Below are 17,600 nucleotides of genomic sequence, written 5' to 3' on the forward strand. Positions count from 1 at the left end.
CGCAGCCCCCTGGGAGCTGTAGTCCGCGCGGGGCACGCCGGGAGCCGCCGGCCTCCAGCCGCCGGCCCGCGTGACCCGCTTCCGGGCGGCGCGGGTCAGGTGACGAGCGCGGGTCACATGACGGCGGTCCCTGGAGCCGGAAGTGGGAGCGCAGCGGCCGCCGGTAACGGGGGCGGCGGGACGGGACGGGACGGGACGGGACGGGACGGGACGAGACCAGGGAGGGGGGATGTGTCCACCCGGCGGCCCGGCCCGGCCCGGCCCGGCTCCGCTCCGCTGCGCTCCGCGGAAGGTGGCTTGGCTGGGCGCGGCCCGCTCCGGTGCCCCCGGGGTCTCGGCGGCGCCGTGAGAGGCGAAGGGGGAGTCGTTTGTTCAGCGAAGGGGCCCGAGCTGGAGGCGCGCGGCCTCCGGAGGGGCGAGAGCTGCCCGGCGCTCCCGCGGCGCGGGGGGGGGAAGGGGGAGCCCCCGGGCAGCCCGCGGCGCGGGGGGGAGAGGCGACCCCGGGAAGGGGGCAGTGCCGCGAAGCAGCGAGGCTTCGGCAGCTGAGAGGCGTCTAACGTGGCGGGGGAAACCGAGCCATGGTGTGGAACCGGGAAAGGAGAAAGTGGGGCAAAAGTGAAGATTTAAATAAAAAAAAAAAAAAAAAAAAAAAGGGAAGTACAGCCCAGCAGCCCGGGTATCTGCCGTCACCGTAGGTGAGCGACGGCCTGCGGCCCGGTCGGTCGGTGAGGAGGGGGAAGCCCCTGGTGCACGAGGCTGGTGAGGGGACGGGTGTGGGCCAGGAAGGGAAACTCCACACGGTTACCGGCCGCCGAATCGCCCTCCCGAGCTCTGGCGGAGCTGGCAGGGGCCTGCCGGGCGCCGGGGGCGASCTCACTCGGGAAGGGCTGGCGTGGGGCGGCCGGTGGGGAGAGCGAAAGCAGCGCCTGTCTCTGCGAGGGGGGCAGGGGCATCCGCGCTCCTGCCAGAAGGGAATGAGCCCTGGGTGACGGTAACTTTGGGGGTCAGATCACTGATATTAATGAGGGAAACGCACCCCAGGGCGAGCTCGCGGTCCGTCTAGCCCAGGGTCCGATCGCAGACAGCAGCCGCAGGAGGTGCYGCTTCGGAAGGGCGCGTGAGCCCGGCCGTTTCCTGTGGTCCTTGTTAATGGCGCTAATGAAATAAGCTGTAATGAGGAGGTGGGGACTCGCAGCAAACACGAAGAATAACAATATCCTAAGGGAAGGACAGGGCGATCTGTGGGCAGAATAATTGGAGTAGGAATAACTGTAATAATAGCAAATGCAATTAGTTTCATGAAAAGACCTCCTTCCATAAGTAAATTCTTACCCGTTGGGAGCGAGGGGGAAGGGATAGGTGTGTATTAGCAAGCTTTGACCCACCGATCTGATAGAGCCAGGGTGGTGCTGGGGTGGCGCAGGGGAGGGGATGGAGAGTGAGCGAAGACCCTGTTTTACAAGAGCAGATTTAAAAAGGAGCTGGCGGCGCCTGCTAAGGTAAAGCAAGGGCCTGGGTTTGGTGGCCTGGCTGGCTGCGCTAGCCCCAGGGGCCCTTTGCTGCGGCGGCTTCTCCAGCAGGATGGAGGCACTTGGAGAGTCTTTGCAACAAGGAGCGGGCGACGGTTGGGCGCGGAGGGGCCAGGGAAGGAAAGAGACTCCTGTGCAGCAGAGAGCTGGAACTGGAGATGTGCTTTTTCCCCTTTTTGTACTTCTTTTTCCTGAGGGCTTCTGATCGGGGAGGAGGTAGGAGGGAGAGGCTGGCAGGGCTGGTCGGGAGGCGTGCTTTTGGCTTCGCAGGACTGGGAGGGGGATCAGGTTTGACTCAGCCTGAGCTCTCGCTGCTGCCCTAGGCAACAGAATTGAGACTCTCATGTTCGCGTCTGCCCGGGGAGTAAACAGCGAGGCCTCCGTCCGCCCTGTTGTGTCGGGTGCTTACGTGGGCAGGCCCCTGTGGTCTGCGACCTTGGCGTTTACTGCAGGTGCTGCTGCTCTGCCACAGGGCTGCGTTAGTCTGCATTCAGCGGGTCCCTCCTGGCTCTTCTGCCCGCCGTGCAGAAAGGCTGGCTGCAGGCTCGGGAAGATGACGGGAATCGATAGGCTGCTCCGCTGGGCCCAAACCAACCAACCCGTGCTTGCGCGTGATACGTGACTCTGCTTCTGCTTCGTTGTCAGTCGTCTCGGCAGAGGCGCAGCCACGTGTTTTGCCAGCGTCCCTGGCCGTCCCAAGGGGTCGGGGCCTCGCGCCCTTCCTGCCCAGCTGCGCTCCGCCAGCTCCCCTGCCCCGGGCAGGTGTCTCGGAGGCAAGGTGCCACGGGTGCTGCAGGGCAGGGCGAAGCGCTGTGGCTGCAGCGACAGTAACGCGGTGCCTGAGAGAGTGAGGAAGTGGCGAGTCCTTGGGAAGCTGGAGGCCCGTCCTCGGTTTCCTGCGCTGCAGTGTGATCCTTCCCAGCCACCGAGAGCAGCTGTGGCCCCTGTCCCTTCTCAGCTGCTGCTCTGCAGTGTTTCAGGGTGGATTCTGTGGAATTTTGCCACCTGGAAAAGACCTGGCCTGTCCTCAAGGGCCTGGAGCTTCCTCTTCTCTCCCGCAGCGTTGCTGTCTTGTTCCTTCCAAAGGCTCCCTTGTGCCGTGGCCGTGCAGACTGCTCGTGGGCCAGTATTGCTGCTCAGCAGCACGGGGCAGACGCCACATCTTCCTAGTGCTTTGCAGACTGCTCTGTCCTCGTGCTGGTCRTGGTCAGCGGTGACCCTTGGATCACAGGGAGCTGGAGCTGGAGCCGCTCCAAAGGGCGCCTGTGGGGTGTTGTCCCGCAGGGCTCTGCCTGGCCGGCCCGGCTCTCCAGGCCTCGCGGGCGCTGCTGAGACGGGTTCCTCTCTGTAGGGCGCAGCTTTGCTTCCACCTGTGCTACGTGGTTAAAGTTTAACAGGAGTGAGAGGGAACCTGTGTTTATTAGGTATCTGCGTGCGTGCCAAGGGTGTCCCAGGCGGTCTGCGAGGCCTCCCGAGCTGGAGTCGCTGTGCTGCTGACATGGCGGTAAAGCCTTCGGATGTGCCGAGGAGGAACTGGCCCCCTCCCGGCACTCCGTGAGCAACAGGCAGCACCGAGGGCATCCACAAACCTCCTTGGTGCGGCACCTCCCAGCGCGCACCGCTGCTGTTCGGCATTGAACCCCCGTGCCGCGTGGGTCGCTCATCCTAATACACTGGCCACAGGGAGGCCCGGAGCAGCCCTGACCCCGGGGCCCTGCGCAGCCTCGGCTTCCTCCCTGCGACGGCGGAGGGGCTGAGGTCTCTCGTGTCTCTCTGCTTTCCAGCCCGGTGGTGATGACATGGCCTCGGCAAGCTCCAGCAGGGCCAGGGCAGCGCCGCCCTGCGAGAAGTCCCAGCTCTCCGTGAAAGGTGGGTCCCGCTGCATCGCTAGAGGTGGGGCCGGGAGCCCGGTGTCCGGGAATGCAGATTTTCGAGTGCATCTGGTCCTGGATTCCTCCGTGCTGGCCCCGGCAGCCAGCAGCCCCTGGAGGGAGGGGATGTTCCCAGGCCTGTGCTCTCCCTGTGCCCTGGGGATGGGACACCTTCCTGGGGAGGGACCGGGTGCTGGGGAAAGCCAGCACCACCCCTGCAGTCAGATGCTCCATCCTGATGGAGAAACAGCGAGCTTCCTGGGGGGGTCCGAGGCACTGGCCGCCCTTACCAGCACRTGGATCGCAGCCCTGGGCACGTGGCGGCTGGGGCAGGGTCTCCTACCTTGGAAGAGGTTTATCTAGGGGAACCTGGTGATGGCGTTCCAGCCGTCCGTCCTGGCCTCGCACCGATGGCAGTGACASAGGAAGGATGCCATGATCTCAGGGGCCTTCCTCTGCGTGGGGTGCTGCCTGCAGCCCCAGAGCCCTCCTTGGGCRTCTGAGAAGCCTTTGAGAAGCAGAGTGGCTGTCTGCCGAGCTCTGCCTCCTCCTCTTCGCCTTGCCTGAGGTTGGGCTGTTGCTCCGTGGCTCTTCTGGGGCCGTGTTCGTGCTCCCGTGGCCACGAGATGGCTCCAGACGCCCGGAGCTGTGTCCCCAGCTCTACCTTGCGCTGCCCTTCAGGAGCACCTTGTGTCTGTCCTGGGAGACTTGGAGGCTCACCTGAGCGGGCACCTCTTTCCTAGTTGCTCTGGAGAACCTCCTTTCTCCCCCRGCTCGTTCACGGGAGGTGTGGGGCCGGAGGAAGGCAGCGTGCAGGAGCTGGTGCCTGGGAGCACCTGGATCTGGCCACTGCTGCCATCAGGAGARTTGCCTCCTGCTCCCCCTCTTCCAAAAGCAGTTTGACTCCTCGCTGCCCGCGGCGCCCCGCGGCCCCCCAGGCTGGCAGGCGTGGGTGGGGGTGTGCAGCCCTGCCCTGGGGCCTGACCCCATGCCTGTCCCCTCTGCCCAGTTGTGTCTGTGAAGCCCAAGGYGCAGAGCCGCCAGTCGCGGATGAACTGCTATGTGGAGGTGGCGGGTGATGGACTTCCCAGTGAGACCAAGAAGACGGGGAAGCAGATCGGGAGCTCTGAGGTGCTGTGGAACGAGACCCTCGTCCTGTAAGTGCCCGCCACACCCAGGCGCRGGGCTGGCTGCCGCGTGCCTGAGCCGGCCCTGGGCTCCCTGGCGCAGCTCCTCGTGGGGGAACCAGACAGCTGCCGTTGCCTGGGGGCGTTCGGACGTCAGAGACGTTTGCCTCCAGGCAAGGACGCCGCGAGGGACAGGCAGGCTAGCGAGGTGGTGGGAGGGGGCTCTCCCGTCACCCCGTGGCGTTGCCCYGGGCCCTTCTGCTCCCTGCTCCTAGCAGGCCTGGTGCTGCCTGTTCCCTGAGCGCGGAGAGCGGACGAGGCCGTGCTGACAGCCCCCTTCCTGGTCTCTCTCCAGGAATGTCACGGCTCAGAGTCACCTGGACCTGAAGGTGTGGAGCTGCCACACTCTGAGGAACGAGCTGCTGGGCACAGCCTCCGTCAGCCTCTGGAACCTGCTGAAGAACGGCGGGAAACGTATGTACGAGCCCTCGCCGTGGCTCCCTCTTGGCCTCTGCCCCGTGTCCCGTCCCCTGGGCAGAGAGGTGGCTGTCTGGGCTAGGGTCACCGCTGCTCACGGGTGCTGGCAGGGCGCCCTGGGAGAGGCGCCAGCTTCGCGGGGCGCTGCTGGCCCATGGCGGGCTGCACTCCTGGGCGTGCTGCACCCCTGTCCTCCGCGGTGCTCCTGCAGGATTTCCTTCCCCGGTAGGTGTGTGGCGGAGAAGGAGTAACTGGCTGGAGCAGCTCCCCGTCCAGTCCCTGGCCCCGGGAGAGAACAAGGCAACATTGTGCGAGCTGGGCTGGCCTGTCAGGCGTGGGGGGCTGGAGTGTGACGGAAGCCATACCTTAATTAGCCAGGGTGCCGCAGCCTGCATGGAAACACAAACCCCTCAGCTATTTGCTGCCATTTGTGGTCACCAGAGTGTGGCCCGTGGCGGCAGCTACTACATAAAGGCCTCCATTCAGGGCTCGGGCCGTGCACGCGGCTGCGCGGGGCAGGAAAAGGCTCCTTCTCTCTTTTCCAAGCAAAGCTCAGCCGCCGGCAAAAGACAGACTTGGTATTGAGAGGGGAGAGGGGCCTCCTGTGCGCCAGAGGGACGCGGGGCTGGTTCAGACTCTCCCCCGTGCCAGGGGACGGGGCGAGTTGCTTCCCCTGGCGCTGCCGGCTGCAGGCCGTGAAACCGYGGTGGCGTCCCCAGCGTGCCCCGAGGCGGGCGGGCTGCCGTGCCCGGGGCCCTGCAGGCCCTTGGGGTGGACAGCAAGCTCTCCTCAACGCCACGGGCTTCCGGGGACCAGCGTGGTTACTGGATCCTCGCCCAGAGCTGCCCCTTGGCCTGCTGGATCCCGGGCGGGCTCGCGCGGGGAGCTCGTCCGCTGCTCTCCCGTCGCAGAGCCCGTGAGGACCTGAACGTCCATCCGCCTCCGGGTAGTTACCGGGTGGGCTGCCCGCCGCTTGGGCGCTCTCGGAGGAAGGCGGCTTGTAGCGTTATCCCCGCGGCGTGCGGAGCTGGGTGTGCCGGCAGACTGCCTGCCCCGGGCAGTCCTGCTCCGTGTCTTGGCCTCGGGGCGCGCTCCCCTAGCTCTTTTTCCCCGAGCCGCGCGCAAGTGCCGTGCTCGCGTTCCCGGCGCTGCCGCCTGCTCCCGCCCTACCTGCCCGCTCCTGGCAGCAGGGGCACAATTGGCTCTTTCATTAGCAGGCGTCCCAGGGGGCCRTGTGGAAAATGAATGGAAAAGGCAACTGGCTGTTCTAGCTTGTCCATTAGCATGCACCAGAAAAAACGTGTCAGATTTTTCCTTGACACTGTGGGCTGGGAGGGGAGGATTCTTAAAGCTGCAGAGCCCTGCTCAGCTGGAAAGGTGCTGCCGCGAGGCGGGAGCAGCTTGTGCTCCCGAGCCGCCRTGTCTTCGGCGAGCTGCGTGCTCTCACTTGCTGTCTCGTCTAGACTGGGATCCTCTCCCTCCTCTTCTCTGAGATGCTGACTTGCTGCTCTTGGCCTTCACGGCTTTGCTCCAGCCTCAGCTCTGTGTTCATCCCCTGGGACAGGGATTGTTGCTGTTCCTCCAAAAGCTCTGTGGCAGCTGAGAGCCTGCATCTCCAAGGGGGCTTGGAGACMTCTTCCTAGAAGGGGTCTTCCATGCATCCTATCTGCTGTGCCTCTGGCTCCAGCATCGTCTCCTTCCTGTTGAGAGATGGCGAGCTCCTTGGGCACACCAGCTCTTCCCCACGTTGGCCTGGGCTCACTGGAAGCGGCCGGGTCACACAGCTCTGCAAAGCGGATTTGGGATTTCAAGCTGCCTCTCGAGGAAGGACAGGGATACCTCCCAGTGGGTCTGAGACCCCCACAGACCATAGTTATCCTAGTTCCTAGGTATGGCTGAGGCAAAGGAGGCTCTCCTGGAGCCTTGTGGGGGAATTGGCCAGCTGTGTGTCCCCCTTTTTTCCCCCTGTGACTCCCTGCAGGAAGACCCGTGTGCACTCAGCCCCCCTGGCCTTTTCAGCCGTCCAGAGCTGGACAGGTAATGTCCTAATCCAGCCCAGTGACCCCCTGCCTGGGAGAAGGTGCTCAAAGGAGTGTGTGCTCTCTGCCACTTGTGGAGACCCTTGCAGCCAGCATCCCCCTCCTGGGAAGTGCTTAGCGGGAGCACTTCTCCCCCCAGGGCTATTCTTGGCTGGCAGCAGACCCATTTTCTAACTTAGTTGGTCTTACTAAGGTTTTCTGTAAGTTGCTCGTATGTGAGTATAACTGATCTTTTGTTTGGATTTCTGCAGTTGTTTTACTTAGTGTGGAAGAATTGTTCTGGTCCCCTTGCGTTTGTGCAGATGGGTGTTTTCCAGCAGGGGTGGTGTTCTCTTTCCGTCCCCAGTGATGTCTGTGGTAACGTACGTAGGGTTTCTGCTTGCCAGAGCGAAGCTATAGCTCCCTCTGTTCCTTCTCSTGGTCCTTCTGCCAAGCATACTTTGCTTCAGGTGGAAGAGTCTCAGGTCTGAGGCCTGGAGCCCAGAAAAAGAGCTCAGCAATGAGCCCAGTCGGGCCTGAGCTCTCGGGAAGATGGAGAGCTAATAGCCCAGGCTGTCAGAAATGAGCTCCTGCTCCAAAAGGGTCAAGCCTTGCTTTCAGACTTGCTGCGTTTCCCATTGCCTTGGCAGCCATCTCGGAGGCCCTCTACGCAGCCTCTTTTCTGGCAAGGTAGCACCCTCCCAGTTTCAGACAGGGGGATTGGACAGGGAGACAGAGAGGTGGGTAAGAATGGGCTTAATCACAGAAAATGAGTTAGAGCCTTCTATGGAGCTGCTCCCGGGGYTCCTTTAAAACAGCTAATTTACAATGGCACAGCCCCCTGCCCTGGGCCTCCGCCGCTGTGCGCTGCAGAAGAAACTCTTTGTTCCGAGGCTCCAGGAGCTCCTCGGTGCAGGCGTCGTGCGAGGCAGGAGCAGCATCCCCGGGCGGCCCCACGGTTCAGTCTGCGTGGAAGCTGATACTGGGCCGTGCTGGTTTTTGCTGGTCCCCCTGTCTGCTGAGCAATGGATGTCAGGGCAGGCTTTGGAGCGACAGGAATGAGCCAGGCTGCAGCTTGCAAATGAAAGCGCTGGCTTTTATTACTTGCTGCTCGGGTTGCAAGTTACATCAACAGGCTCCTGTTTCTTGAGTGGCACCATATGCCAAGATTTTACAGATCCTGCAAAGCCTTTTCTTTCCATTCTGCTGCACCTCAGGCAGAGCTGCTGGAGCCGCGGCCTTGAGGAATCCTTTCAGGAAGCCAGCAACAAACCCCCAAACCTCTGGAAAGCTGCAGCCGACCCCGCTTCATGAATGTGCTGTCAAAGGAGCTCTGCTGCATGGTACAAAAGCAAAGACTCTTTCAGCAAGGACTCGTGAAAGCAAACACACAGACTAGCTGAAAGGAACGTTGAATGAGCCGGCTCTATCGGTGGCTGTGCGATAGTCCTGTAAGAGTGGTTGTTGCCAGCTGGTATGTCACRGTGCGGGGCTGGACTGTGCCCGCTCTGGGTCACCTTCCAGGTGCCGTGTTCGAGTGTCCTGCACTGCTGATGGGGCCGTGACCGCCAGCGCTGTCCCCTTGTCTCCTGCCTTGTGCCCTGGCCAGCACCAGACTCTCCTTGAATGGGAGCCTGTTGTCTGCTCCCAAGCCAACGAGTAGCTAGGCTCCTTTGGCTCCAGACCTTGCCAGTGCTCTGTTCTGCAGACAGCCAGCTGCCCCCCGTCAGAGACAGCGGGCTCTTTGGCTTTCTCTTTTCGTCTCGTCTCCGCTCGCAAGGCTGTGATGATTCAGAGGAAAGAAGCAGAAGTCTGAGGTCCTCCTGGTTTTGCTACCTAGCAGTTACGATAAGTGGAGCGGGGCACAGTTATTTTTAAGCCGCCTGCGGTCCCTCGGTTCAGAGCAGCCTYTCCAGCGTGACACGCTGCCCTTTCACTTCTGCTCAGCTTGGCCGCTGTGGCTGCGGGATGGAGCACCCAGCTGAAGCGTGGCCCTGCTGCTTGCGCCCTCCTGTGTTGCTGGTGTCCGAGACTGGGTCAGTAGCAGGGCAAATCTTCCTGCTGCCTGGGAGAGTAAGGATAATCCCTTCCCCTAAACTCTGGATTGCTCCTTGGCTTATGGATAGCTATGGAAGGTCTTCTTCTCCCCCCTCTTCCAARAGGGATCATGGCCACAGCACGGAGTCATTCCTTTGGCCACAGATATGCACAAAACTTAAGCTAGTCTTCACCTGCTGAGCACCAGGGAGGTGAGTTCTGTGCGTGCTGCTGCCTGCTGGGCACAGTGTTGTGGGGTGGCGCAGGGAAACCTGTGACCGGGGGGAAGCCAGCATGTCTCGGTGCTCCCATCGTGCCTGAGAGCAGCCCCCGCAGAAGTTATTTGTTGCCCTGCCTTTTCTGTCTAGTCCTTTCAAGGGAGGGCTTTCGCTTTGGGATTTGATTCTTCTAGATTAATCGGGAGCAAATAGATTGCTGTTTGGAGCACGTGGTTGTGGTGTCTGGAGGATCTGCTCATCTTCTGTCTGCATAAATGGCAGTCCTGGCTGCTCCACGTAGGGCTTTCCTTGAGGGGTGATGGTGCATACAGCTTTGGTTGCATGGAGCCATTTGAGTCTACACGTCCAGTGGAACTGTGCAAAGAGGGTTTTAAGAAATGAAAGGGGTGGGAGGCTCAGGCCATCTGTCTGGAAGTCTTTCCATCCACGTGTGAGAAGATGGAGCCACCACACCCAGGGAAGAGGCAGAGGGCCTGCCCCCTCCCCACGCTGCCGTTTTGTGATGCTTGTGCCAATGAGCCATGTCAGACGTGTGCGGTTACGGGAGGTCCCGGGGGGCTTGGGCTCAGCCCGGAGCCTTTATTGCTCTTGCTGCTACCAGCCTTACTTCGTGGAACTGTAAATCCGCTTAATGGGCTGTGTGGGAATTCCAGCTCGCCTCCRCTAAATGGGAGCTCTGATGCCGTGCGCAGGGCACTGGAAGTAGCTGAACTGAGACCTTATTCAGGACCAAATCACCCCCCGACCCCCTCCCAAAATAATAATAATCCCTCTGACATTCTGGCTGCTTGTGAGACACAGGCAGCCTTTGTGCGCAGCCGTTCAGGGGACCCTCTGTTGGTGCAATAGCAATGTCCCTTTGTGYGTCCTGTGTGCTGGATGGGGACAGTGAATGGAAGGTTCTGCTAGTGTTTATTTTCTTTAAAAAAGCTGAAGGGGGTGGAGAGGGGGAGAAGGAAGCCGGCTGGGAGGTTCATGTTCACATCCTTCACTTGGAGACACCTTGTCTTTGCTACCGCGCTGCCTTCCCCCTTAGGCTGGGAGCCTTCACAATGAGGGTCTGTGCCGCTCCGGCAGGGCGAGCGGAGCACGCTCAGCTGCCCGGCGCTTGCAGAAGGGGGATGGAGAGGATCCCCRGAGTGTGCGGACACGGCTTCCGCATGGCTCAGAGGAAACGCGAATTATTATGGCTTAGAGCAGCCGGGGGAAAACAGGGTCTGGATTTGTTCTGGTTTTGGGCCGTGTTCAGTAGCATCTTCTATCTTGGACTCTTAAAACAGTCTGTGAGATCGGTTCCCTTTGGAAGCACGTTGAGAATAATACCTTTAAGTGGATGTACCTTTAAGTGAAATCCCTTGATTGGGATGATAGGTGATGATAGGTGGGTAACAAGCAGCAGATCAGGCCTGGGCTCCTGCCTCTGCCCTGCCTGCGTGAGCATGTTCTCCTGCCTGGCGAGGTCAGGAGAAGTGATAGCCACCAGCTGCGGGGAGGTCTGTGCTCAGCTCTTGGCCGCTTTGTGGGGTCTTTGGGTTGGAAGCAGCACGGCGTTGTCCTTGTGCCTGCGGCCAGTCCCGTGCAGGCAGTTCACTGCAGGCAGGCGTTTGGAAAGCATCGAGATGGTCCTTCCTCACAGGGCGCAGCCGGGGGCGTCCTGGAGCCTCTCCGTGCCATCCAGGTGTGTGCTCCCAGCGGGAGCGCTGTGACCGACCTCGGCTCGGTCCTGTTCTGTTGCATTTGTTTCCCTTCCCGGTGGCCGGTCTGGGTTTGTGCTGTCCTCGTCTCGGCCTGTGCCCCTCCCCTGCCACCTCGTGGCGGCTCCCCTCCGGGCCAGGGGCTGCCTTTGACTGAGCCCTGTGGACCCCTGGCTCTYGGCCCTCCGGTTGAGCGTGGCCGGGTAAAACAGCTCTGCCCTGCTGCCCTTCTGCCTCCATCGCCCCCGAGCCTGTGCTGGCATCAGCCCTTGCAGAGCAGTGCTGGGAGCGTCCTCCTGCGTGTGCCTAGCTGGTGGTGACCGCAGGCTCCTGCCAGGGGAGGAAGGAGCTGCTCTCTGGGGCTGGCTGAAGGGTGCAAGGCTGCTTCTGGTCCTTCCAGCGATGGCCAGGCCAGCGGCAGCCTCCTGATCCCTCAACAGCACCGTGGTCTCTGCAGCTTAACCCCGGCCCYGGCTCTGTGCAGCGGGCTGCACTGGCCGCTCTCCGGTGCGCCGGGCTGTGTGTGTGGCCCAGCAGACGCGGCTGGTCCAGGAGCTCCAGCCTGGGCAGCGCAGGAGCACGGAGCCGCGAGGGGAGCGCTCCCTGCCCGCAGCTGCAGCGGGAGCTGCCAGGCACAGCGGCTGGGCTGCGCTGCGCTGAGCTGGTGGCCGGGAACCGTAGGCACCATGTGGATGGCAGTCGCACAAGCTTTTGCTGCTCTGGGGCCTCTGCCAGCGTGCCTTGCCCGTGAGCTGGAGATGGGCTGGGGGGTCTGCGGAGAGCATGTTCCCCTTGCCCTGCCGAGGCTGCTCCCGCTGGCAGGTCCCGCACCCCATCCCTGTGCTTGCTTGGGACAAAGCAGGTTACTAGAAAATGGTGCTGTTGTGTCATGAGCAATCTGTGTATAATAAAAATATTATTTGAGCAAATGAGTCAGGAAGCGTCTGGGCTGGTGTCCCAGGCTGGGGCAGCCAAATTCTTCTGGCCTTTGGTGGCGGAGCTGGGTGTTTCAGTCGTGCTGGCTCCGGCAGGGCATTGCTGCAGTTGCGCTAGAGCCCTGCCTGCCCGAGGGCCTGGTGGTTCTCCTGTTGCCCCTGGGGAGGCAGGTCCGATTCCCAGAGCAGCTCCGCAGGAGGAGGGTTTGCGTGGGAGAGGCTGCGGGGCACCGCTGGAGGGGGCTGCGGGCAGCCGGCAGGGGCCCTGCGGGGGCTGCACGTGTGGCAGGTGTCCGTCGCGGGAGGCCGGGAGCCGTGGCCGCCGCGCGCCCGTGCCCGGGAAGYGGGGCAGGCCCTGCGCCTCGCAGGTGCTGGTGAACGCGTGGCAGCTGCCGGCCCCTGCTCTGCGCCTCGGCTCGCGGAGCCGGTGAGCTAACGGGCTTCCTTTCCCCCGCCGCTGTAGCCTGGCGCCGCGTCTGCGAGGGAAGAACGGCGAATCGTGTTCCCGGGGTGGCTGCCTCTGTGCAAAGCTGCAGCTCCTGTCTGCGTGCGGAGCTGCGGCTGCCATGGTCTCGTTAAGCTGCCAGGAGCCAAACCGGCTCCCGAGGGAGCAGCAGCGAAGCTGGCGTTTTTTTTGCCGTCTCCAAGGGGCAGCTGGGTCTCGCGGCCCCTTCCAGCCCGTGCCACCCACTGAAGCTTCTGTGCAGGCCGTCTGGTGCTTCAGTGGAGCGTGTTGTGAGCGTGTCTGGGGCAGCTCTTGTGCCTGTTGTGCTCAGTGGAGCAGATATACGAGGAATGTGGATGGAGGGAAGCCAACGGGGTTTTCCTGTGTTGCTTATCTGGGTTTTCTGGATGGGAAGAAGGTATCCTTTGATTCTGGAAGGTGCTGTCTGCTCCTGTGCTGCAGCAAGCCAGGGCTTCAGTCAGCCTCTGGCATGGAGCTGTTGGTCTGCTTCGTGTCCCAGGCGTCTGCTGGAGTTTGTCCTCAGTGCAGGACCCTTCCTGCCCCGCTTGTTATGTCAAACCAGCTGAGTATCTCACCTTTCCTTCTGCGATCTCCCCTGCATCCCYCAGCATCTGGACCTGATCTGTGAGTGACTGTGGTCCCGGCTGAGTCATTGCCCAGGCCCGYAGGGTAGTTATGCCTCCGTGATGGGATGGGGCGGCCGCTCTTTGTCTCGGCGAGCGGTGGATAGTGAAGGAAGGTCCTTGGCAGTCRGTGTAGCTCGCCAGGCTGCTCCCTGACAGTGCTGCTTACGTGTGTGTAGGTGCTGGGCCAATGTCTACAGCGTCTCGCTGAGGCGCGTGGTCCTGGAGGAAGCAGGCGTGTTGTCCTTTGGGGGAGAGGGTCTAACGCCACTGGCGAGGGCCGGAAGACTGAGGTCCCACGGGAGAGCTGGGGGTTGTGGAGCCTTCCTCCATAGCCGCTGGCTTCACTAGTGGTGACTGCTTGGTCTCTTTCTCCATGTCCCCTCATCTCCCACAGTGGAGAACAGGCAGCTGACCCTGAACCTGCAAACTGAGAACAAAGGCAGTGTTGTCTCCGGCGGAGAGCTGACGATTTTCCTGGACGGGCCTGCTGTTGATCTGGGAAGCCTGCCTAATGGCAGTGCCGTGACAGAGGGTGAGTGCCGCCCATCTCCGCATGCATGCAGCGGCTCTGAGCACGAGGCGGTGAGCACCGGCGGGGAGAGGAGTGGGGCTGAGATCACAGCCCTAAGGACCTCTGAGCAAACATCCGAGTGCCAGCAGCCACCTCCTCTCCCAGGTAAGGCTCCGGCCCCTGCCTATCCCAACTGCAGGCTTGCTCATGGACTCCCGTGGGAGCGAACGTGTGGTGGGACAGGAGTGGTGGCRTTGACAGGATTACACTCCTGCATCCCCGCCGATGCGAAAGGAGTGGCTGTTCTCTGGGCCCTCCGCAAACTGCCTGAGCGGCTTCGCTCCTTCCCTAGCTTTCCTTTGTTGGCCCCGGGAAACGTCTTCTGTGTTTGATGAGCTGCTCAGGTCGGGAGCTCCCTGCGTGCGTGCGGGGGCACAGACTGATGTCTCACTGGTCAAGGCCTCCCAGGGACTGAGCAATGAAAGATTCGGCTCATATTGGGCAGTGACTGGCGTTTTGGTTTCCCTCAGCTCCTTCCCTTCCTAGGTGGAAGTTCAGGCCTGTGAAATCTGGGAGCCTTCAATGAGGCTCCTCTCCTGGTACTGCTAGTTCTCCGAAGGGCTGTGCTTGCCTTTCCCTAGTGCTGTGTTCAGAGCCACGTGAGGCACTGTGGAATGGGCTGCACCATCGCACGTCAGTGCGGGGTGAGAGCACCCCTACCTAGGGGAAGGGTGTTCAACGCGGAGCACGTTGCTCTAGGGGAGCTGTGTGCGCAGAGAGCCCGGGCTGGAGGCTCTTCTGGTCATCGGTGCTTGTGGTCCTGACTCCGACTACACTAGCAGAGCCACATGGTAGCAACCAACACAGCTCCCGCTCTCTCCGCTCTGCTGCTTGCTCATGAGTTTGGAAAATGGGACACCCAAGGGGCTTTGCCAGGTGAAAGATGCTGTGCAAACGCTTGCAAGCAGATGCTTCCCCTGGATTTTAGCGTAGAGGGCTGGCAGGTCTGGTCCTGTAATATATTGGGCTTTTGTGCCTTYGTGTTCCTTTTCTGGAAGGAAGGAGGCTGGAACTAGTAGGTGCCTTAGTCTCTTTCCTCACCCTCTTCTTCTTCAACCATTCAGGGCCTCAGGTAACTGGACGGGAACCCATCAGCATGGCTGCAGCCACAGAGAGCAGACACCAGCCTCCCAGTACGAACTGCTTTGGAAGCAGATCAAGGTAAGGGTCCCTTGCTTGGCAGCACCTCTCAGTCCATCAGTGGATGATTACTGAGCTCGTGAAGCAGCTAAGTAGTGTCTCAGTGGCCCTTTTACAGTGGATACCCCTCTAGATCTCCCAGTGAGCTCACAACAAAGCAGCCTGTAGGAGACTTGGAAAAAGGGTGAGCTGGCGGGCCTCCTGGCAGACAGCAGAGCTGAAAGGTGCACCATGTGCGATGGCCATACGGCTGTGGTGCAGCTTATCTGAGCCTCTTGGAGTGTTTCATTTCTCAAGGAGTATCAGGTCTGCGATAGCTTGGGTAGTTTCCACCAGGTGCTCTACTGGCAGCTGAAGGAATGGTGTATCAGGGATGTGTGCGGAAGACTGTGACTAGTCAGGTAAACAAGCAAAGGGCCTGGTCTGCGTAGGCTCCCTTCAAATGGCTCCTCAGGATTATATGGACCACACCTCTCTTGCCTCGAGTACAGCCCTAGCCAGGTGCTGGGCCAGGCCAGGCCAGGAAGCAGAGTGCCCATCCTGGCAATGGTCACAGTGGGAACACTTCAGAAGGTCTAGGGAGGGCAGGAGAAGCAACGCAAGCAGAGCTGCAGGGAAATGACGGCTACTTCCAAAGAAAATGAGATGCTTGGGCACCAGGCCATCCTGTGCCTGGCACAGTGCCCTTGCTTGCCTTCTTGCTGGGCTGGAGTGGCTCAGAGCTCCTCCTTTTGGAGCTGTGGTTATTGAGAGACGTGTCACACTGTCAACATGGAGTTGAATTTAACACCTATTTATATTTCCAGAGCATGGCAGTGGCCCAGCAGCCTATACAGATGTTCTGGTTAGAATTGTGTCTGTAGAGRGGGAGCCTGCAGCCTTGGCTGGTAAGAGATTCTGCACAGCCTGCAGGCTYGACGTTCAGGAGCCTTCTCAGCAGCAAGCCCTATGCTTTGAGCTCTTCTGCTCCTTCTTGATCTGTCAGGCACATATGAGAGAAGAGTGAAGGAAAGAAATGTTTTCCTCTCTAAAAAGTGACCCCGTCCCTATTGTGTTTGTCTCTCACCTGAGGAAGGAGTGGGACAGGAAATTAGAAACAGATTGCTGAACACAGTTTGTGCCCTTTTACTGTGGCTGCTTCTCTTGATTCCTGCTGTCCAGGCATAAAAGGCTTTTCACAGATGATGCATGCTCAGTGTCTTGTTGGGAGTTGGTAGCTATCAGTAGGTGCTAGAAAGCCTGTAAAGAAAGTTCTAGCTTAGGAGGCTCAGCCTGCTGCCTAGGTGTGACTAGTTACTTCTGAATTCCTGATTGCTCTTCAACTGCCTGTAAATAGTTTCTCCTCTTGCTATCTTCTTGAGCTATGAGCCTGTCAAAGTGTGGTGAGTTCTGGACAGCACTTTTGTAGGTGACCTTCAAAGACCTTCCAGGTATGGAAATTGCGTAAGCTCCTTAGCTGGTAGAACCTCTTCTGCTGGCAAGTGGCTGAGCTTTTGACATTGTCAATAGGCTCTCGTTGCTTGCAATCATTAAAAATCCCGTGGCTTTTCTGCTATGGGAAACTTTCTGGCTAGTTGTTGATTCATCCTAAACTCACCTGATTTTAGGGTTGTTCTGGACATAATACCACAGTTTGTAGTACTGCTATATGGGGCAAAGCACTGCTGTATGTACCCACCACAGAGGCAGCTGCCTTCTCCAGAGTGGAGTAGGAGTCCTGTGCACATGGGAAAGCTGTTTGATATTTGCTCTGTTTATATGCAGAGCGCTGTTTATTTTCATGGGCTTGGTGATGGATGCTGGCAAACTCCCTCACAGGCAGGATGGAAAGAAAAGGGTCATTCTTTGCTCCTCAACTATTTCTCCTCTCTCCCCTCAAGGGAAACTGCTTGGTCAGGGCTTCTCTTTCTTCTCCTGAACAAATGTCATCTTGGGATTTGCTGCTAATCTTGGTGACGGGGTGTGAAATTCCACAGCTTTCTGTGTGAAGAGAAAATAGAGAGCCCAGAAGTCTCCGGCTGAGAGCAGGGGCCTTGGGTGCAGCGAGAGTTGCCACAATCCCCATTTGTTTTGTTGTGGCCAAAGGGACCTCTCTTGACACTAGGGAATAAAGTAGTCTGGTTTGCTGCTCGCCTCTCTGGAGACTCGGGCTGTCAAGCCATGTGTCGTATTGTGATCTGACCAGGGGCGTGTGAAACTTTGCTGTCACCTGTCACAAGCTCATGCAAACTTGCATGGTTTCTCTAGTGTAGTGTGCTTCACTTTTTCTACTTTTTGATGTCCAAAATTCACAGCTCAGCTAGTGATGGGCATGGGCATCCCTGAGGGCAGGTGGGAGGCACCCCCCTGGGTCACTCAGTCCAATATTTTCTCTGGCCCCCTCATGGGAACCCCTTGCTCTAGGTTGCTCCACAAAGCCCAGGGTATGGCCACGGGACTTCCCTGAACGTGCGGCTTCTGGCGTGATGCCGCAGCAGTAAAAGGCCAGGTGAGCTGTGATCTACCACTTGCAGCTCCAGGCCCGCAGAGAGCAGAGGTAGGCTGTGCTGGGCAGCGGGCATGCAGCCTGCTACTGGAGAGGTTCTGGGGCTGGAAAGGGCCAGGATATTTTGTTCAGGACCTCAGAGAACAAGTCATGAAATGGATCTCTAGGATCAGCAGGGAGGAGTCTGGAAAGTGGTGGGTAACTGGAATAAACTGGGTGGAGTTGAAGCACATTTTAAGGTGACTTTTAGCTCTATTTTCAAAGGATGAGTTATACAAGACAAAAATACAGTTTCTCAAAGGATAGCCTCAGGGATACACGAGCAGATGGATGCTGTGTTACTGCTGGAAGGCTGGTCTGCCCAGAAACCCGGCATCTCTCACAT

The 17,600-nt window shown here is 59.8% G+C and overlaps 1 protein-coding gene across 3 annotated transcripts in view; it reads left to right on the forward strand.

Moving 5' to 3' along the window:
- The first annotated feature begins 100 nt into the window (after positions 1–100).
- The window catches only part of WWP2 (WW domain containing E3 ubiquitin protein ligase 2), a 50,919-nt gene continuing 33,419 nt past the window's right edge, over positions 101–17,600 (forward strand). For 2 of the 3 annotated variants that reach the window (XM_026077421.1, XM_026077422.1), the window contains exons 1-6: positions 101–163; positions 3,314–3,398; positions 4,410–4,557; positions 4,883–5,001; positions 13,414–13,695; positions 14,655–14,751. In XM_026077421.1, coding sequence (XP_025933206.1) covers positions 3,329–3,398; positions 4,410–4,557; positions 4,883–5,001; positions 13,414–13,695; positions 14,655–14,751 — 716 coding nt within the window. In that variant the 5' untranslated portion in view covers positions 101–163; positions 3,314–3,328. The remainder of the gene's footprint in view (positions 164–3,313; positions 3,399–4,409; positions 4,558–4,882; positions 5,002–13,413; positions 13,696–14,654; positions 14,752–17,600) is intronic. The other variant, XM_026077423.1, reaches the window with a different exon arrangement.

The sequence above is a fragment of the Apteryx rowi genome, unplaced genomic scaffold (genome assembly GCF_003343035.1).
Source record: "Apteryx rowi isolate R43461 unplaced genomic scaffold, aptRow1 scaffold_451, whole genome shotgun sequence".
NCBI lineage: Eukaryota > Metazoa > Chordata > Aves > Apterygiformes > Apterygidae > Apteryx > Apteryx rowi.